General features: G+C 43.3%; 1 protein-coding gene across 1 annotated transcript in view; it reads right to left on the bottom strand.

Annotated features, from left to right (window-relative positions):
- Positions 1–19,438, bottom strand: part of MYO18B (myosin XVIIIB) — a 972,020-nt gene that overhangs the window by 573,326 nt on the left and 379,256 nt on the right. Inside the window, exon 21 of the mRNA XM_073582823.1 lies at positions 15,061–15,170. Within this exon, the coding sequence (XP_073438924.1) occupies positions 15,061–15,170 (110 nt within the window). The remainder of the gene's footprint in view (positions 1–15,060; positions 15,171–19,438) is intronic.

Here is a 19,438-nt window from a genome sequence, read left to right as displayed (position 1 = left end):
AGTGCTTCACAGAAGTTTATAACGCAGAGCAGTGAAAATAAAAAAATAATTTTTTTTCCTCAAAAATGATTTTTTAGCCCGCTATTTTTTATTTTCCCAAGGGTAACAGGATAAATTGGACTGCAAAAGTTGTTGTCCAGTTTGTCCTGAGTACACTGGTACCCCATATGTGGGGGAAAACCACTGTTTGAGCGCACGGCATGGCTCAGAAGGGAAGGAGTGTCATTTGACTTTTTGAATGGAAAATTAGCTCCAATCGTTAGCGGACACCATGTTGTGTTTGCAGAGCCCCTGTGTGCGTAAACTTTGGAGCTCCCCCACAAATGACCCCATTTTGGAAACTAGACCCCCTAAGGAACTTATCTAGATGCATAGTGAGCACTTTGAACCCCCAGGTGCTACGCAGAAGTTTATAACGCAGAGCCGTTAAAATAAAAATATTTTTTTTCCCTCAAAAAATAAATTTTTAGCCTGCTATTTTTTATTTTCACAAAGGTAACAGGATAAATTGGACCCCAAAAGTTGTTGTCCAGCTTGTCCTGAGTACGCTGGTACCACATATGTGGGGGGACCACTGTTTGGGCACACGTTGGGGCTCAGAAGGGAAGTAGTGACGTTTTGAAATGCCGACTTGATGGAATGGTCTGTGGGCGTCATGTTATGTTTGCAGAGCCCCTGATGTACCTAAACAGTGGAAACCCCCCACAAATGACCCCATTTTGGAAACTAGATCACCCAAGAAACTAATATAGATGTGTGGTGAGCACTTTGAACCCCCAAGTGCTTCACAGAAGTTTATAACGCAGAGCCGTGAAAATAAAAAAATATTTTTTTTTCCTCAAAAAATTATTTTTAGTCCACTATTTTTTATTTTCACAAGGGTAACAGGATAAATTGGACCCCAAAAGTTGTTGTCCAGTGTGTCCTGAGTACGCTGGTACCCCATAAGTGGGGGGGACCACTGTTTGGGCACACGTTGGGGCTCGGAAGGGAAGTAGTGACGCTTTGAAATGAAGACTTGATGGAATGGTCTGTGGGCGTCATGCTACATTTGCAGAGCCCCTGATGTACCTAAACAGTGGAAACCCCCCCACAAGTGACCCCATTTTGGAAACTATATCACCTAAGGAACTAATCTAGATGTGAGGTCAGCACTTTGAACCCCCAAGTGCTTCACAGAAGTTTATAACGCAGAGCTGTGAAAATAAAAAAATATTTTTTTTTCCTCAAAAAGTGATTTTTAGCCCACTATTTTTTATTTTCACAAGGGTAACAGGATAAATTGGACCCCAAAAGTTGTTGTCCAGTTTGTCCTGAGTACGTTGGTACCCCATATATGGGGGGGGACCACTGTTTGGGCACACGTTGGGGCTCGGAAGGGAAGTAGTGACGCTTTGAAATGCCGACTTGATGGAATGGTCTGTGGGCGTCATGTTACGTTTGCAGAGCCCCTGATGTACCTAAACAGTGGAAACCCCCCACAAGTGACCCCATTTTGGAAACTAGACCCCCCAAGGAACTTATCTAGATGTGTGGTGAGCACGTTGAACCCCCAAGTGCTTCACAGAAGTTTATAACGCAGAGCTGTGAAAATAAAAAAATATTTTTTTTTCCTCAAAAATTGATTTTTAGCCCACTATTTTTTATTTTCACAAGGGTAACAGGATAAATTGGACCCCAAAAGTTGTTGTCCAGTTTGTCCTGAGTACGTTGATACCCCATATATGGGGGGACCACTGTTCGGGAACACGTTGGGGCTCGGAATGGAAGTAGTGACGTTTTGAAATGCCGACTTGATGGAATGGTCTGTGGGCGTCATGTTACATTTGCAGAGCCCCTGATGTACCTAAACAGTGGAAACCCCCCACAAGTGACCCCATTTTGGAAACTAGACCCCCCAAGGAACTTATCTAGATGTGTGGTGAGCACGTTGAACCCCCAAGTGCTTCACCGAAGTTTATAACGCAGAACCGTGAAAATAAAAAATCTTTTTTTTCCACAAAAATAATTATTTTAGCCCCCATTTTTTATTTTCCCAAGGGTAACAGGAGAAATTAGACCCCCAAAGTGCAATTGTGTAATGTTGTAATGTTGTGCAATTTTTCCTGAGTACCCTGATAACCCCTAGTCCAACCCTAACCCTTAGTCCATCCCTAACCCTTAGTCCAACCCTAACCCTTAGTCCAACCCTAACCCTAGCCCTAACCCTGGCCCTAACCCTAACCCTAACCCTAGCCCTGGACCTAACCCTAATGTAAAAAAAAAAATATATATTTTATTATTTGTCCCTACCTATGGGGGTGATAAGGGGGGCTGTGATTTACTTTTTATTTATTTTGATCACTATGAAAGTTTATCATAGTGATCAAAATAAATGAATGAATCTGCAGCATTGCAGATTCGATTCGGCGCACTGCGCATGCGCCCGCCATCTTGCAAGATGGCGGCGCCCATGACGCTGGACGGCAGGACACCGGGACGGATAGCGGGAGGTCGGAGGCACAAAGGAGGGTGAGAGTGGGTGATCGGAGGGGCGATCGGAGGGCTGGGGGGGCGGAGGGAAGGCGGAGGGGCAGATCATGATGGCGGCTGCCGATCGGTGCCGTCAGACGGTGGCGGCAGCCGATCGGTGCCGTCAGTCGGTGTGGGGGGGGTCAGGTCTCGGTGTCCAGCCATGTCCGATGCTATTTCAGCATCGGCCATGGCTGGATTGTAATATTTCACCAATTTTCATTGGTGAAATATTACAATCGCTCTGATTGGCAGTTTCACTTTTAGCAGCCAATCAGAGCGATCGTAGGCACGTGGGGGCTAAGCCACACCCCCAGGTGTTAACTCTGAAGGGTCCTTTGTGTGTGGGTCGGGTGACCTTTCAGTGACCCCGGTCACCCGACCCGCAGGGGGGCTATTTATAGCATGACGCCTACGTAGGCGTCATAGGTCGTTTGGGCACTGCTTTTCATGACGCCTACGTAGGCGTCATGGGTCGTGAAGGGGTTAAGACAAATTAAATGAAGATAATAATACCAAAGAATTTGTGTTTGCAATCATTTTCAGAAAGAAACTGAGTATTATCTGACAGAATTGCAGGGGTGTCAATACTTTTGGCCACAACTGTAGGTAGGTGTATATATATATATCTAATATAAAAAGCTCAAAGTGTGTATGTATGTATGTATGTATGTGTGTGTGTGTGTATGTATGTGTGTGTGTATGTCCGGGATAGGCATCCGCACCGTCGCAGCTACAGCCACAAAATTTGGAACACTCGCACGTCTGGACCCCGAGAGCGTCCTAAGCTATGTTGTGAGGTGAAATTTTTACCCTGCGCGTTCCAATTCACCAAACAATTTTGCCCTTATCTACATACTGGGGAAAAAGTGTGTTCGCGTCAAGCCCCGCCCCTCATTATGATGCCATAATGCCCCTATTTGCATACTGGGGAAACAGTGTGTGTGCATCAAGCCCCACCCCTCATTATGTCACAATGGTTGCCATGGCGACGCTGATGTCATCATAGGTTGCAAGCCCTGCCGCCGCTCATTATGATGTCATAATGGTTGACTATGGGATGGAGGATGTGTGATGGGTATATGGGCACTGGACTATTGGATGGAGGATATGTACGACGGGTATATGGGCATGGGACTATGGGATGGAGGATGTGTGATGGGTATATGCGCACTGGACTATGGGATGGAGGATATGTATCACGGGTATATGGGCATGGGATTATGGGATGGCGGATATGTATGATGGGTATATTGGCACGGGACTATGGGATGGAGGATATGTATGACGGGTATATGGGCACGGGACTATGGGATGGCGGATATGTATGATGGGTATATGGGCACGGGACTATGGGAAGGAGGATATGTATGATGGGTATACAGGCACGGGACTATGGGATGGAGGATATGTATGATGGGTATATGGGCATGGGACTATGAGATGAAGGATGTATGATGGGTATATGGACACTCGACTATTGGATGGAGGATATGCATGATGGGTATATGGGCACGGGACTATGGGATGGCGGATATGTACGATGGGTATATGGGCATGGGACTATTGGATGGAGGATATGTATGATGGGTATATAGGCGGAGGACAATGGAATGGAGGATATGTATGATAGGTATATGGGCATGGGACTATGAGATGAAGGATGTATGATGGGTATATGGGCACTCGACTATGGGATGGAGGATATGTATGATGGGTATATGGGCACGGGACTATGGGATGGAGGATAATTATAATTTGCTATAACTTACCACAGTTAGTTGCTATGCCCAGGCAGCGCTGGGCTCTTCAGCTAGTATAGATATACAGTGGGGAAAAAAAGTATTTAGTCAGTCAGCAATAGTGCAAGTTCCACCACTTAAAAAGATGAGAGGCGTCTGTAATTTACATCATAGGTAGACCTCAGCTATGGGAGACAAACTGAGAAAAAAAAATCCAGAAAATCACATTGTCTGTTTTTTTTTCATTTTAATTGCATATTATGGTGGAAAATAAGTATTTGGTCAGAAACAAAATTTCATCTCAATACTTTGTGATATATCCTTTGTTGGCAATGACAGAGGTCAAACGTTTTCTGTAAGTCTTCACAAGGTTGCCACACACTGTTGTTGGTATGTTGGCCCATTCCTCCATGCAGATCTCCTCTAGAGCACTGATGTTTTTGGCTTTTCGCTTGGCAACACGGACTTTCAACTCCCTCCAAAGGTTTTCTATAGGGTTGAGATCTGGAGACTGGCTAGGCCACTCCAGGACCTTGAAATGCTTCTTACGAAGCCACTCCTTCGTTGCCCTGGCGGTGTGCTTTGGATCATTGTCATGTTGAAAGACCCAGCCACGTTTCATCTTCAATGCCCTTGCTGATGGAAGGAGGTTTGCACTCAAAATCTCACGATACATGGCCCCATTCATTCTTTCATGTACCCGGATCAGTCGTCCTGGCCCCTTTGCAGAGAAACAGCCCCAAAGCATGATGTTTCCACCACCATGCTTTACAGTAGGTATGGTGTTTGATGGATGCAACTCAGTATTCTTTTTCCTCCAAACACGACAAGTTGTGTTTCTACCAAACAGTTCCAGTTTGGTTTCATCAGACCATAGGACATTCTCCCAAAACTCCTCTGGATCATCCAAATGCTCTCTAGCAAACTTCAGACGGGCCCGGACATGTACAGGCTTAAGCAGTGGGACACGTCTGGCACTGCAGGATCTGAGTCCATGGTGGCGTAGTGTGTTACTTATGGTAGGCCTTGTTACATTGGTCCCAGCTCTCTGCAGTTCATTCACTAGGTCCCCCCGCGTGGTTCTGGGATTTTTGCTCACCGTTCTTGTGATCATTCTGACCCCACGGGGTGGGATTTTGCGTGGAGCACCAGATCGAGGGAGATTATCAGTGGTCTTGTATGTCTTCCATTTTCTAATTATTGCTCCCACAGTTGATTTCTTCACTCCAAGCTGGTTGGCTATTGCAGATTCAGTCTTCCCAGCCTGGTGCAGGGCTACAATTTTGTTTCTGGTGTCCTTTGACAGCTCTTTGGTCTTCACCCTAGTGGAGTTTGGAGTCAGACTGTTTGAGGGTGTGCACAGGTGTCTTTTTATACTGATAACAAGTTTAAACAGGTGCCATTACTACAGGTAATGAGTGGAGGAAAGAGGAGACTCTTAAAGAAGAAGTTACAGGTCTGTGAGAGCCAGAAATCTTGATTGCTTGTTTCTGACCAAATACTTATTTTCCACCATAATATGCAAATAAAATGAAAAAAAAACAGACAATGTGATTTTCTGGATTTTTTTTTCTCAGTTTGTCTCCCATAGTTGAGGTCTATCTATGATGTAAATTACAGACGCCTCTCATCTTTTTAAGTGGTGGAACTTGCACTATTGCTGACTGACTAAATACTTTTTTTCCCCACTGTATATATATATGTCATTACACACATATATATATTTATATTTTAGAGCGATATAGATAGCAGAGTAGGTGAAAATTGAATTGTCGGCATCTGTAAAATCATTACAGAACCTGACAGGATATGAGACATGGATTGCATACAGTAAACCATTGCATATCAATTAGATTTGTAGATGCCCCTCACTAATAATGTTAGTAGTGCATGTGTGTTAAATTTTGGAGCTGTAGGTGATAAATTAAAGGATTAATTCACGGAAAAAAATTGAGTGGGTTCCCACGCAATTGTCTCCACCAGAGAGTGAAAGCCAGTAACTGAGGGCAGATATTGATATCCCAGACAGGGACCATTGTTTTTGGGTCCCCCCTAGCTAAAAAAAATCTGTCCCCAGCCACCAAAGAATAGGCACATCTGTAAGATGTGCCAATTCTGGCACTTACCCTCTCTCTTCCCATTGCCCTGTAGCGGGTGGCATATGGGGTAATGAGGGGTTAATGTCACCTTGCTATTGTAAGGTGACATTAAGCCTGGTTAATAATGTAGAGGTGTCAATAAGACACCTATCCATTATTCATCCACTAGTCTGAAAGGGTTAAAAAAAACACACACATTAAGAATAAAGACTTTTAATTAAATAAACACACATTTTTTTCCATCTTTAACTCCCAATCCAAATGAAGCCATCGTTCTCCTGTAAAAAATCCAAAATAAAAAAGCAACAAATCCCATACCTGTCCGCCGTACAGTCAAGGTGGCTCAGAAGCTGATTGAGCCTGCACTTCTATTAGTCACGGCATTTGCAGTTGTTTATTTGAAGATAGTTGCCACCTTTCCAAATATTCAAATACCGGGGAGCGATTGTTGGGTGGTGTGCAGGTGTCAATCAGTATCTGGATTGCCCCTCTGGCATGCAGCCTGACCTCATGTGGAATTGGCCGGAGTTACTGTGCCAGACTGTGGTAGTAAGCTTCCTCCCCATAATCATTGGCAGTCCTGGCCAAGTAGTCCAACACCCCACTGTCCATGTGCCTCCTGGTGCCTTTATCTGGTAGTTATCTCCTGGGCCGTCCACACCATGTGATGGCTGCAGGCTGGGGAGAGGTATCCAGAGGCAAGTTGGGGCTACTAATGTTGCCCTGGTCCTCCTCTGGATTAGCATCATGTAGTGCAGATGCCGCTGGTGGTGGTGGTGGTTGACTGCAGCTTGCAGGTGCAGAAGATGGACCACCCACTTATTCACCTTCCCCCACTGGATCAATAGGGACCTCTGCTGTATCCCTCCCTGTAAGATTTGATTCAGTGCTGTTTTTTGAAAAAAAAAAAATTAAAATTTGAACACAACAGCTTGTCTAAAATGTTGTGTGATGCATGCAATTACGGTCTCTGATCCAGAAATGGATAAAGAAAATTCAGCAGGTCAAAATAAATAAAAGACTATATGATGATGTTGTGTCAGTTTGGTAACACATGTACTCCTTTTAGTAAAAACACTTTTTAATGATTGTACTTACTAATTTGCTGCTGGGCCTCACGAGATCTTTTCTCATAATCGGGGAACATCTGCCTGCAGATTTTCCTCCATACAGCCTCCTTACATGCCCGGTCTGCATAGTGTGCATCCCGTTGATCCCATAGTTCTGGCCTCTCTTGCACCAGAACTAGGAACATCTCCATGATGCTGGACTCCATGGAGGCGTGCTTCCTGGATTTTTCTAGAGGTTGCCAGGGAAATTTGCATGCCAAAGCGTCCTGATAATGGATGATTCAATTTCCTGTCACCTGGAGAATGCTTCCGCATTTCTCGCAAGTCACATGCATGGTCCGTGTGGTATCCGTTTTTTTCTCACACCCATAGACTTGCATTGGCGAGTCTCGGCCGATATACAGTGCAAATCGCAGCATGCTGCGATTTCATTCGCACGTAGAATATGCCTGAGAAAATAGCGGATGATGGGAGCTGCCCCATAGAATAACATTGGTCTGTGTGCTATGCGATTTTTTGTCACATAGCACTCACTCGTCCTTATTCCTCTCTAGTGTGACTCCGGCCTTACAATGTAAGTCTATGGCAACTCATTCTGATGCTTCATAGACTTGCATTGTAAAAGTCACAACAAGGTGATGCAGAGCTAAGCATGACCCCGACAGTCTGCAGAGTGGTGAAGTCACTCAAAAGAAGAAAAAAAGAACAGCGCTGGACACCAGAGCGAGCAGCAGTAGGTGAGTATATTAATACACTCACACTACATTGCATTCATATACACATATTAAATGAAAAAAACTTAATGGGAGTGCTTACTTAAGCAACTTTCAGAATAGTCTTCAGTAAACATTTTATACCATGTTGCTGTCCCTGTAAGTACTTTATCTAGCTGGGTACTTTTGAGAAATGTTTCAAATCCATCAGATCTCTTGTTCTGTTCTGACAGTTCACTGCTCCCCTTCCCTTCTCTCAGTCTTAGGTCTCATTCAGACTGTTTTTCATGTATGTGTTTTTTGCACATCATGTATCCACCAAAAAGACAAAAGCTGCTGAAATTTCAGCAGGATGACAGTTATTTAAGGTTGTAAATATTTTTTGAAGAGTTGAGCTTTTCGAGTTGCATTTTAACAACTGTTCGGGTTCGGACCCCCGAATACTGGATGTTTGTCGCACTGTCAGGTTCATGACAGCGCGGCAAAAACACCGCTTCCGATAGGCGGTAAAATCAGCACCACTGGTCAGACAGCTGTGGTTCTCATTCTGTTCCATGGAAATTTCCCCTTCCAGACTAAAAATAGCATCCCACAGCCGCTCAGAAAAGGCACATCTATTAGATGATACAATTCTGGTGCTATGTCTGGTTCTTCCCACTTGCCCTGTATTGGTTGCAAGTGGGGTCTTTATTTATTTACAGAACAGGAGCCAGCTGATGAATTCTCCCATCAGCCGCTCCTGCTCTCACTGTTATTAGCGGCAGCAGGCGTTGGCTGATAGGAACAGTAGTCCCTTCAGCTGACACCAATGACTGAAGGTAATCTTTATACCTCCAATCACAGCTGCAGACTCAAGCTGTCACTTGAGAGCTTGGGAACCACAGCTCTCTGACCTACGGTGATGATTTTACCACTGATCAGAAGCGGTGGATGTTCATGACCCCCATTCAAGTGAATGGGATCCAGGTTCGAGTTTGCGTCCAGCTACTGTTCTGGTACCCAAACCCAAACTTTTTGGAACTGTTCGATCGTACCCGCCGGACCCGAACATCCAGGTGTCTGCCCAATTCTATTCAGACGACTTTTTTCTATTCTTATGAAAATTTAACCCCCTATTGATGACATTTGACTATCCCAGCATTCACTGAAATTCTCAAATGAGGCTTCATCAAAGAGGAAGTAGCAAATAAATATATAAATAAAGCTGTTAGATAAAGAGGGAATCATAGAAATTTTTAAAATAAAGTATATTAGAAAAGAATTTAGAATATGACATTAAGTGGACAGGCATTTAGAATTAAAATAAATTTTAGCTTCAGACCATCCCTTTAAGTGAATTTTGATATGTATGGCCTGCTATTTTTAGCCATTAGAGATAATATCAAAACTTTTAACACTTTTAGTAAATCAGAGTGATTTGCATTTAGGAAAATCAATAGAGAATATTTAAAATGAGTCTTTAACCCCCTTCCCTGACATTTCCAGAAGTTCAGTGTAACATCCCAACTACTTGTTTTCCATCTATCTTCGAGATGAGGATATGGAGATATGGATGTCTTGACACTGCAGCCAAACTGTGATGTGACTTAACATTTATATAGAACTAATGCCGGACGTGCTGTTAATCATTCAGGGAATACCGAGAGACTGAGAAAGGTAACAGAAATGAATAATGGTAAAGATTTACCGCAGATCTGAGTTAAGGTTAAGTCTGTGACTGAACAAAACATCGTCAAATGCACTTCTATTTAGTCAGCCGCAATGTTTTAAAACTTATAAGGATTTTTCCCATATTGTGTTTGCAGATTATGTAATGTTCACTTATTTGTTAACAATCAGTGGTGGGGGCGGGGTTATACAGAGAACATGAATATACTTGACTACCTGGCAGCAGGTTTACTAGTCCTCTAGTGATAATCTCCTGCTGATAAAGCAGTTATTTTATCAGAACTACACTAAGAAGAACAGTAAGGGTACCGTTACACCTAGCGATGGACCAGCGATCCCGACCAGCGATATGACGCGGTCAGAATCGCTGGTGCATCGCTAGGTGGTTGCTAATGAGCTGCCACACAGGCAGATCTCACCAGCGACATCGCTGGGGACGAGGGTCGCTACTTACCTGTAACACCAGGCGATCCTGCGTCCTCCCGCCCGGCTCCACGCGTTGCTCGTCGGCGCCACAGGAAGCGCCGCAGGAAGTGACCGACGAGGAATGGTCCAGCAGCTTCTCGCGCGATCAGCGATATCCAGCGGGGGAGCCGGTCGGAGGTAAGTATCACATGCAGCGATATCGCTAGCAATATCGCTGCAACGTCACAAAATCGATGACTTTACAGCGATATTGCTAGCGATATCGCAGTGTGTAATGGGGGCTTTAGAGGCACATACCGTAGCTGGAATCAGGGTTTCTATCTCAGCATTATGTTGCTTTCAGATTAGGTGGCAAAACCTGATGACAGATTCTCTTTAACTCAGACTTTCTATATATTTTGATTATTATTCATTCCTATTACCCTTCTCAGTTTGTATTCTTCCCCAAATAATTAACTGCGTGCCTGGCATTAGTTCTACCTAAATGTTAAATCACACTAGAGCTTGGCTGCAGAGTGAAGAAATCCATATAAAACCTGTCTCTGAAACTAAAGCTAAGTAAAGGGAGCGCATTTTGTTTAACCTGTAGAAGGAGAAAATATAAGGCACTTTTACCATAAAACCAATCTTCTTTAACATAATGAGCAAGTTTAGATCTGTAAATCATAAACTAATGCCGATCACTGTCTCCAATGGAGCCATCACCATCACTATTCATAGGATGACTTCAGCCATCATACTGAAGAGCCGCTAAAACAGTCTTACATTTAGTACATTAAATATGCCAGGAAGGGACATTTTCATAGTTTGATATATCCAGAGTGCAGTTAGAGATATTAGAAGAGGCTATATCGCTGAACACACATGCTGTTGCTGCCATAAATAATATTATATATATTTCAATATTGATGTCAAGCAGCAGGAATTGCTGCTCTGTTATAACAGTGATATTCCTCTGACAGGACACTAAATCCCTTCTCTCGTATTTATTCTGCTCAGTACTACAGGAGCTTGCATGCTAAATCTCTCATTTCATGGGATGACTGCTTTCCCCTCTATTCTCCACCTAAATTATTCATGGAACTCAATGAATAGTTTTTTTCATCTGTTCTGTTTCTTGCTGGGTGTTTACTTATAAATTTCACATTCCCAATGAAAAGTGAAAAAGATTAAAGCACATACAAAACCCTTTTGGAAACAGATAAAAAAATAATTGCTTATAAGAAAATCTGCCATAAAATACCAATATTAAATGATAAATGATATTTGCAACACTTTTATCCAGAACGATAAAAACGTCTTATAAATCTGGTATATGACTATATCCTGCTATCTGACTAAATACTAATGCTATTTTAGTTATGTTGATTTATACATCGTAACTTTTTTAATATACAAAGAATAATCTGGGAAATTATATCGTACTAGTCCAATAATTTCATGGCTGGATTAGCTCCTATGAAAACTGGAGGATATTTGCAGCAAAGAAATATTTACTAGAAAATGAATTCAACAAACAGGAGGAGAGATATTTTCCAAGCCTAAATCCATTTAAAGTATTAACTAGACATAATTTATACAAACAGAACTTGAGACAAAGTTTATAAAATGTGCAGGTGCCGGTGAATTCTAACAATTTGCAAGTAATTTTGCGGAAATCACACAAAAAAATGCATGGCGCCTTTTTGCACATTGCTGTACCAGTCACAGAAAGTTGAAATGACCTAAAGCACGACCATGTGGTTGTTGTGGCTATAAGATTACATGGTACAGCACAGTCATTTAGAAGGGACTAACATAAACTAAAAGCCAAGGCAGGGAATGCAACAGCCATTTTACAGTGATTTTGAAATAGTGAGAGTATGTCAAAACTCATAGCTCAGTAATAGAAATAGAAAGGGAAATCTTTAAAACATTTGACAAATACTCCAGATAGTAATGTGTTATATAACTGCAGAAGTGGAGGGTATGAGAGTAGTAGTCTGGGAATAATACTCATTGGGGAAGAGAGCAGCAGCAGTGCCAGACTCAGGTTGATTGATAAGTGACATGGTATTGCTGGTGTCTGTACTGCTGCATTTGAATTACAATTACTTTGTTTTCCTTCATTTTTAATGCAATAGAAATCAAAAGCAAGACAGCACAATAATCTTTACAGAAAAAAATCTCAAATCTGTGTCAGATGTTGTGTTTGCTTGTGATCATCGGCTGTAGTGAGTTTTTGCGCTTCTTGTTCAATTTGTTTTTGTGAAGGGGAAATAATTATTGTTTTATTAATCCAATTTATCAACCATATACACCACACCTATACTCCAGCCTTCTGCCAAATTTTGCTTTCTTTACCTTTCCTAGCTAGAACCCATTATGTTCTCTTTGGCAAGGATCGAATAACTGGGGTTGAAAAGATGGACAAAAGTTAATCTTAGGGCTGTACGAAATGTATGGTAAACGAAAAAGTGGCAATGGCAATCAATGGGATAGTTGAAAAGGGAAAAAACACCCTACAGAGGTAAAAAATGTGAGAGTTGGTGACAGCAGCAGAAGCACCACCACCACCACTGGTATCAGCTTATGTTGGCATTAGTACTACAAAACACATGGCCACAATTGGTTTCTTTTATCTCCAGCACTCATATTAATGAAATATATGACACATTACTCATCTCAGTCACAGCAGGATAGTGTTACTCTAAAAGATACACAGTCAGTTTTAGGGCAAACTCAGACGGCCATATTTCTCATGCGAGACTTGCATCGCACTGAACGGACTGGCTCAGCACCTCTCCTGACCGGAGCAAGACAGCGTGATGGATTACTATGCAGCTGTCAAGCTCAGGTCCGGAGAGCCTAGAGCCAGGACAAGTTTTACGATGCAATTCTCGCAGCACGAATTATGTGGCCGTCTGACTCTGCCCTTCGTCAGTTTTCGGCACAGAATGGTCTTCCTGGTCACAGATGAGTAAGGCAATGTGCACATGTTGAGCATTTGGTAAGTTTTTTACCTCAGTATTTGTAAGCATCAAAACCAGGAGTGGAACAGACAGAGGAAGAGTATAACAGAAACACATCTCCACTTCTGGATTTATCATTCACTCCCTGTTTTGACTTACAGATACTGAGGTGACTTGGACTACGGGACTGAGCACTGCAGTCCAAGATTGGAACAATTTGCACAAATGTCTGCATGAACCCCTAGGAAGTTAGCAGAACTGATGACATAACGTCTATACATACCATCTGGGACATGTGCGTGATTGGCAAATATCATGTGCTGTCGTTTACCAAATAATGAGACAAGTGCATGACTCCTGCTAATGGTACACATGTCCCGATAGATATCTGTACATGTGATGTCAGAAGTAGAGTTGGGAACATGGATATTGTATGTATGGAATTAAATTCTAAATGAATTTTTAAAAAGCTGTATTCTATAGAATGCAGAATCTTTATAATTCGCACTGCTCAAATTTAGCAAAGTGGTGGCAGACAGGTCACCATTTTTGTATACTGTGGAGGGCAAAAGGTTGAAAAAAATGAATACTCACCTCACTGCTCACCTCTCGGGCCACTTCCTCTGCTCACTTTCATAGGGGATGCTAGGCTGTGACTTACAGCCACGACTATGCCCAGGATGACTATATGCATATGCTACAGTAGGTTATCCTGAGCTTAGTTCTGGCCTAGAATGAGCATTTCAAGGTCACAGCGCAAGCCGTTACATCACGATTTTGCTTCAACCTTACAATGCGCATGCAACAAAGGCACAAGAGTAAGCTAGGAGGAGGTCATGACACAGTCATATGCTGAAGGGGACACAAGTAAGCAGCCACAGTGCTGGTATGCTACAGCCTTTTCCTCTATGGCTTCATCCTGTTGTTTGTGGCCATCAGTTATGCCCGGCACTAATGCACAGATTTAGCTGTGAATCACACATGAGGGAGGCTCCATATAGTTTCAGGTAACTGAAAATTTAAAGGGATCGTCCGAAACCTAAATAGTTAATGTCTAACTAACCACTTTTTGTTGAGTTGAAAGAGTCCTTCCCATTCTTTCTCTATGCCTGCTTCATGTTTCTTTGTACTTTTAGCAGTTTCAATGACATTCCTTATGGGTCTCCCAGAATGTGCTGGGGAATTTCAAACAGCTAAATTCACTACCAATGGAAAGTCTTCAGTGGCGTCAGTTTCCGAGGTATGGGCTGGTCTTTGTTGAGTGAAAGTGATGAAAAATACTGAAATGAGAAGTCGGCGTAGGGAGTGAACAATAGAGAATTTTCTAGTGATGTAAGTTACGTAAGTGGATAGTTTTTGAAATTAGATTGTCAAGCATTGACTATTAGGTTTTGGATAACCTCTTTAAGGTTAGTAAGAGAACTATTATGTTAACCAACAACAGAAAGTCAAGTTTATGTGTCTCGTATTAAACTTCAAACTCCAATATGACTATTTTTATATTTGTACTTTAGTAGCACTGGAATATTTCCTTGCACTAATTGTTAGTTTACCTGGCAGATACTGGATGACTGTGACTCACACTAGCATTGTTGTTGGCCCTCATGTGGGAACAATGTGCAGGATTGTATCTACAGTAGACTTAAAGGGAATCCGTCAGCAAGTTTTTGCACTTTAATTTGAGAGCAGCATAACGCAGGGGCTGAGAGTGTTATTCCCGGGATGTGTCACTTACTCAGCTGTTTGCTGCAGTGTTTTATCAGCAAGAGATTATCACTGCAGGACTAGGTGTTGAGTAGAAGGTAGTCCAGCTAATCTGTATACTGTATATATTGAATGTTAACTGCTAAAATTTGCAGTAATTGTTTTTTTTAATATACCTTTCTCTCATCCACAGGTTCATATGTGTTAATATACTTCTTCATTACTTGTGATGCTAGAACTTGAAAACGAAGGCGAAACTCTGTGAGGTCCATACGATCAGTATAACCTGTAAACACAAAATAGGGTAAAAATTACTAAATCTTGTGTGATTACTCATATTAGCTGCACTTTGATTAATAGTTTTATAATAACAATAATTATTTTTATTTCTATAGCGCCAACATGTTCCGCAGCCTTTAGAGGGTACAGACAATAAAGACATTATAGAATATACATAATTCAACAGATACAAAGAAGGGTGAGGGCGCTTCTTGTAAGCTTACAATCTGTGAGGAAATAGAGCAAACACAAAAGGTGGATGGTAAAAGTTCTTGTATTATATGGTCCAGCTATCAATATAATAAATAAGGTGAACACATAATGCTACATGAACCAGCCAGTCTCTGTATAAGTACAGATACAGAGGGCTATTGAGTACATGAAGGCTGTGTAGTTGTAGTTTTAGGTCATTAATGGAACAGAAGCATGGGTAGGGTGATAGACAGAGATGAGGGAGAAGATATAGGGTAGTTCAGAACTGGGGAGAGCTTTGTGGGTGAGAGTGATAAGTTTATATTGGACTCTGTAGCAAATGGGTAACCAGTGCAATGACTGGCACAGGGTAGAGTCACTGGTGTAGCGGTTGGAGAGGAATATGATCCTGGCTGCTGCATCAGGATTAGTAGAGAGATGCAGTAGGTCAGATGAGTAAGTCAAAGGCAAAAAAGGGTCAAATTCTAGAGATGTTTATGAGGAGTAGGTGACATAAGTGAGTGATTGGATTTGGAGAGTGAAGGAAAGATCTGAGTCAAATATCACCCCAAGACAGAGGGTGTGCTGCAGGGGAATAATGGTGGAACCACACACAGAACTGGCAAATATTGTGTTTTGGATGATTAGTAGCAGGAAGGAAACACAAGGAGTTCAGTTTTTGACGGACTCAGTTTTAGATAGAGGGAGGACATGATGTTAGAGACAGTGGACAATCACTGGTATCACTGTAGGAGGATGAGTCCCTGCTGTATATCCGACCCGGAAACAAGGGGACTGTTTCCGGGGGACATAATTGGAGGACAAACAACAGAGGGTTGGGGGTGGAGCCAATTTAAAAGGGGCAGAGGGAGCCAGGAGACATCAGATGCCAGAACAGGAGAGAAGGAGTCAGGAAGCTAGAGGGCGACAGAGAGCCAGAGCAAGAGCCAGAGCAAGGAGGAGAGCACAGCATCGGGAGAGGCTGAAGGGAGACTCACCACCGACCGAAGGGGGACGACACCGAGCTGCCCAATGGAAAGACACTGACCAGCGCCCATGCTCCCAGCACCCGTGGCCGCTACCACACGCAGCCGCCGTCGCTCCACTCCAGCCCTCGGTCGCGGCCTGTCCGCTACCGCCTGCGACCACCACCGTCCGATTCCGGCTCGCGGCTGTGGCCTGTCCTTTGCTGCCCGTGGCCTTTGATCCCCACCCGCAGCTGGTGACTGCAGCTGGCACGTCCCGATCCCCAGGCAACACCGACCCGCCTCCACCAGGAGGTGCAATGCAGAAGGAGTCTTCAGGTGCTTGCTGTGCCCCCACTTCGCCAGGGCGTAGGAGCGCTCAAAGTCTCCATCAGATCCTCGTCGGCTGGGCCCAGTGGCTGAGACGCTGAAGCAGCACCGACCCTCACTCTGCCGGACGTCAGAGAGGATAAGTGACACATCGTAGTTAATACTTAGGACCCGTAGTCAGCCATACCGCGGCCCTATAGTGACCGGCCTTTGCCGGGTTAGTCATGTTCGCTTTACTAGTGTATTCTTGTTTTGATTCCTGCGAGGATAACTATTGTTAGCTTGTTCGGTTGCTCAAGATAGCCCTAAAGACATATATATATATAAAAGTTACATCTTAAGTTCATCCTGTCTCCCGTTTCGTCACTGCATCCCGCATACCTGCGATTACTACATCACTAGGATTTTAGGTCAGGAGATTTTGTGTATAAGTGAGGTCATCAGCACATACAGTAGATGGTACTGAAAACCAATCTACTGATGGTTTGTCCAATAGGGAAAGTTTCTAGGGAGAAGAGGAGGGGGCCTAGAACTGAACCCTGAGGAACCCTGACAGTAAGGGGAAGAGGTGAGGAACATGAGCCAGATAGGTAGGAGGAGAACCAAAAGACAGCACTATCCTTGAGGTCAATAGAGTAGAGCATAGTGAGGAAGAGCAAGTGATTCACGGTGTGGAATGCTGCAGAGAGATTCAGTAAAATCAACAGGTAGTAGTGACCATTAAATTTAGCTGTAGTAGTAGATCATTATAGACTTTAGACAGTTTCAGAAGAGTATTGTCATGATCCGGGTTGGATTATGACAGATAATTGCACAAGTAACCCTTTTGATAATGTCATGGTCATGTGTGACTGGACACACCGCCTCCAGCAGGGAGAATTTATATGACACGCGAGACCCTGGATACACTGCCTCCAGCAGGGTGAATTTAAATAATAGAATGTGCAGCCGGATACACCGCCTCCAGCAGGCAAATTTCAGTAGTACACGTATGTCTGGATACACCGCCTCCAGCAGGGCGAATTTCAGAATAAAGGGGAAAACCAGGAAAACAATTACAATGGTGGCTCTGCGATAGGGAACGGGGACGTGGAGACCTCCTGCACTCCCCTGAGACAGTGTCTCTACACTCCTAACGATCCGTAGGCCGGTTCTGCACCGGGCGCCGATCAGGATACCTGAAATCCCTAGCTCACCCTGAACCAATCCCTTACTAGTGAAGTGGACGGTGCAGAAACTAATCCTACTACTGCACTAAAACACACATTGAGGAAAGTGACAAACAGAGAAACACCACTTAGCTTTGCTCTGTTGCTAATGCTCCCAGCAACAGAGTCCGACACCTGAGTACATCTTTTCCTCCAACCGGATCCAACACCTGAGTGCAGCTTTCCAGCAACAGAGTCCCGCATCTGAGTGCAGCTTTACAGCAATAGAGTCCAGCATCCGAGTGCAGCTTTCCAGCAACAGAGTCCAGCATCCGAGTGCAGCTCTCTCCCAGAAACAGAATCCAGCATCTGAGTGCAGCTTTCACCATAGCTGCCACTCCGCCAAGCTTTGCAAGAACTCCTTGCTGACAACATAGCTGCCACTCCACCAAGCTTTGCAAGAACTCCTCGCTGACACCATAGCTGCCACTCCAGGTTTCTGACTGAGCTGCCCGGGACTCTTCTCAAGTTCTTTCCTTCACCAAGCATGGTTGGAAAAGACCAATATCACCAACAGTGATTGCAACCAGCTGACACTCTTTTATAGGTAAGAGCCAGCAATCACACCTACATCATAATCACGTGCACTAAACTAAAGTAACCTTAGTGCAATGACCCTAATGGCCACTGGGTGCAAAACTAGAACTGAAATCACCACAGTGCAATGACCCTAATGGTCACCGGGGGCAAAACTACCTTTAAGCATACAGCTTAAGGGAAAAAAAGGTTACTTGTGCAATTATCTGTCATAATCCAACCTGGATCATGACAAGTATAAAGAGTGGAAACAAGATTGTTAAGGGTCAAGAAGAGCGTTATCTGAAAGATAGCGGATTAAACTGGAGTGAACCAAGCAGTGTCGGGCTGGGGTGCCAAGGGCGCACCAGTAACATTGACTTTGGTGGGGCCCACTTTTTACCTGCATACGAATATTACATGTCCCTTGCTCACAAATGTACCTATATCTCTATATAATAAAAAACTGGGTAGTTTGGTTAATGAATGAGATGCTGCTTTTCTTCTGTACAGAGAAAATCAAGTGAATTATGACAAGTACTGCCAATACAGTGGGGTTAGGGGCCCAAATCTGCACAGGGGAATCCCCTGTTCCCCTATGGGCCAGTCTGAGCCTGGAACCAAGCGGTCCAGAAGTTTAGAAATGAAGAGGACATTAGAGACAGGTCTGTAGTTAGCAGCACAGTTAGGGTCAAGGCTAGAACATATATGATACAAATATATAGGATGAATACGTTTTGCAGTACAAATGAACTGGGAAAAAGTTTGTTTAATTATGTTGCATGTCTTACCTGTCTCCTGCCCTGTGCAATTGCCATGTTTAACTGCCCTAGGCACTTTAAAAAATTATGGCACTTTGATAAAATCTGCACAATTGTCGGCCTATAAAAGTGCCTTTCCATTAAATGTGTCCAAATGTATAGGAAGATTTGTGCTTAGTTATAGAACTAATTTAACATATTAACTATCAATCAACTAACTTAACACAGCCGAGGCAATAAAATGCAGAGACAACCAAACAAACTTGCAGATCAACATTGATAGTGAACTTTTAAGGCAATGAT

This window comes from Dendrobates tinctorius, unplaced genomic scaffold (assembly GCF_039654945.1).
Source record: "Dendrobates tinctorius isolate UK_male_01 unplaced genomic scaffold, ASM3965494v1 ptg000073l, whole genome shotgun sequence".
In the NCBI taxonomy this organism is placed as follows: Eukaryota; Metazoa; Chordata; class Amphibia; order Anura; family Dendrobatidae; genus Dendrobates; species Dendrobates tinctorius.
This window is presented reverse-complemented; position numbering and strand designations above follow the sequence as displayed.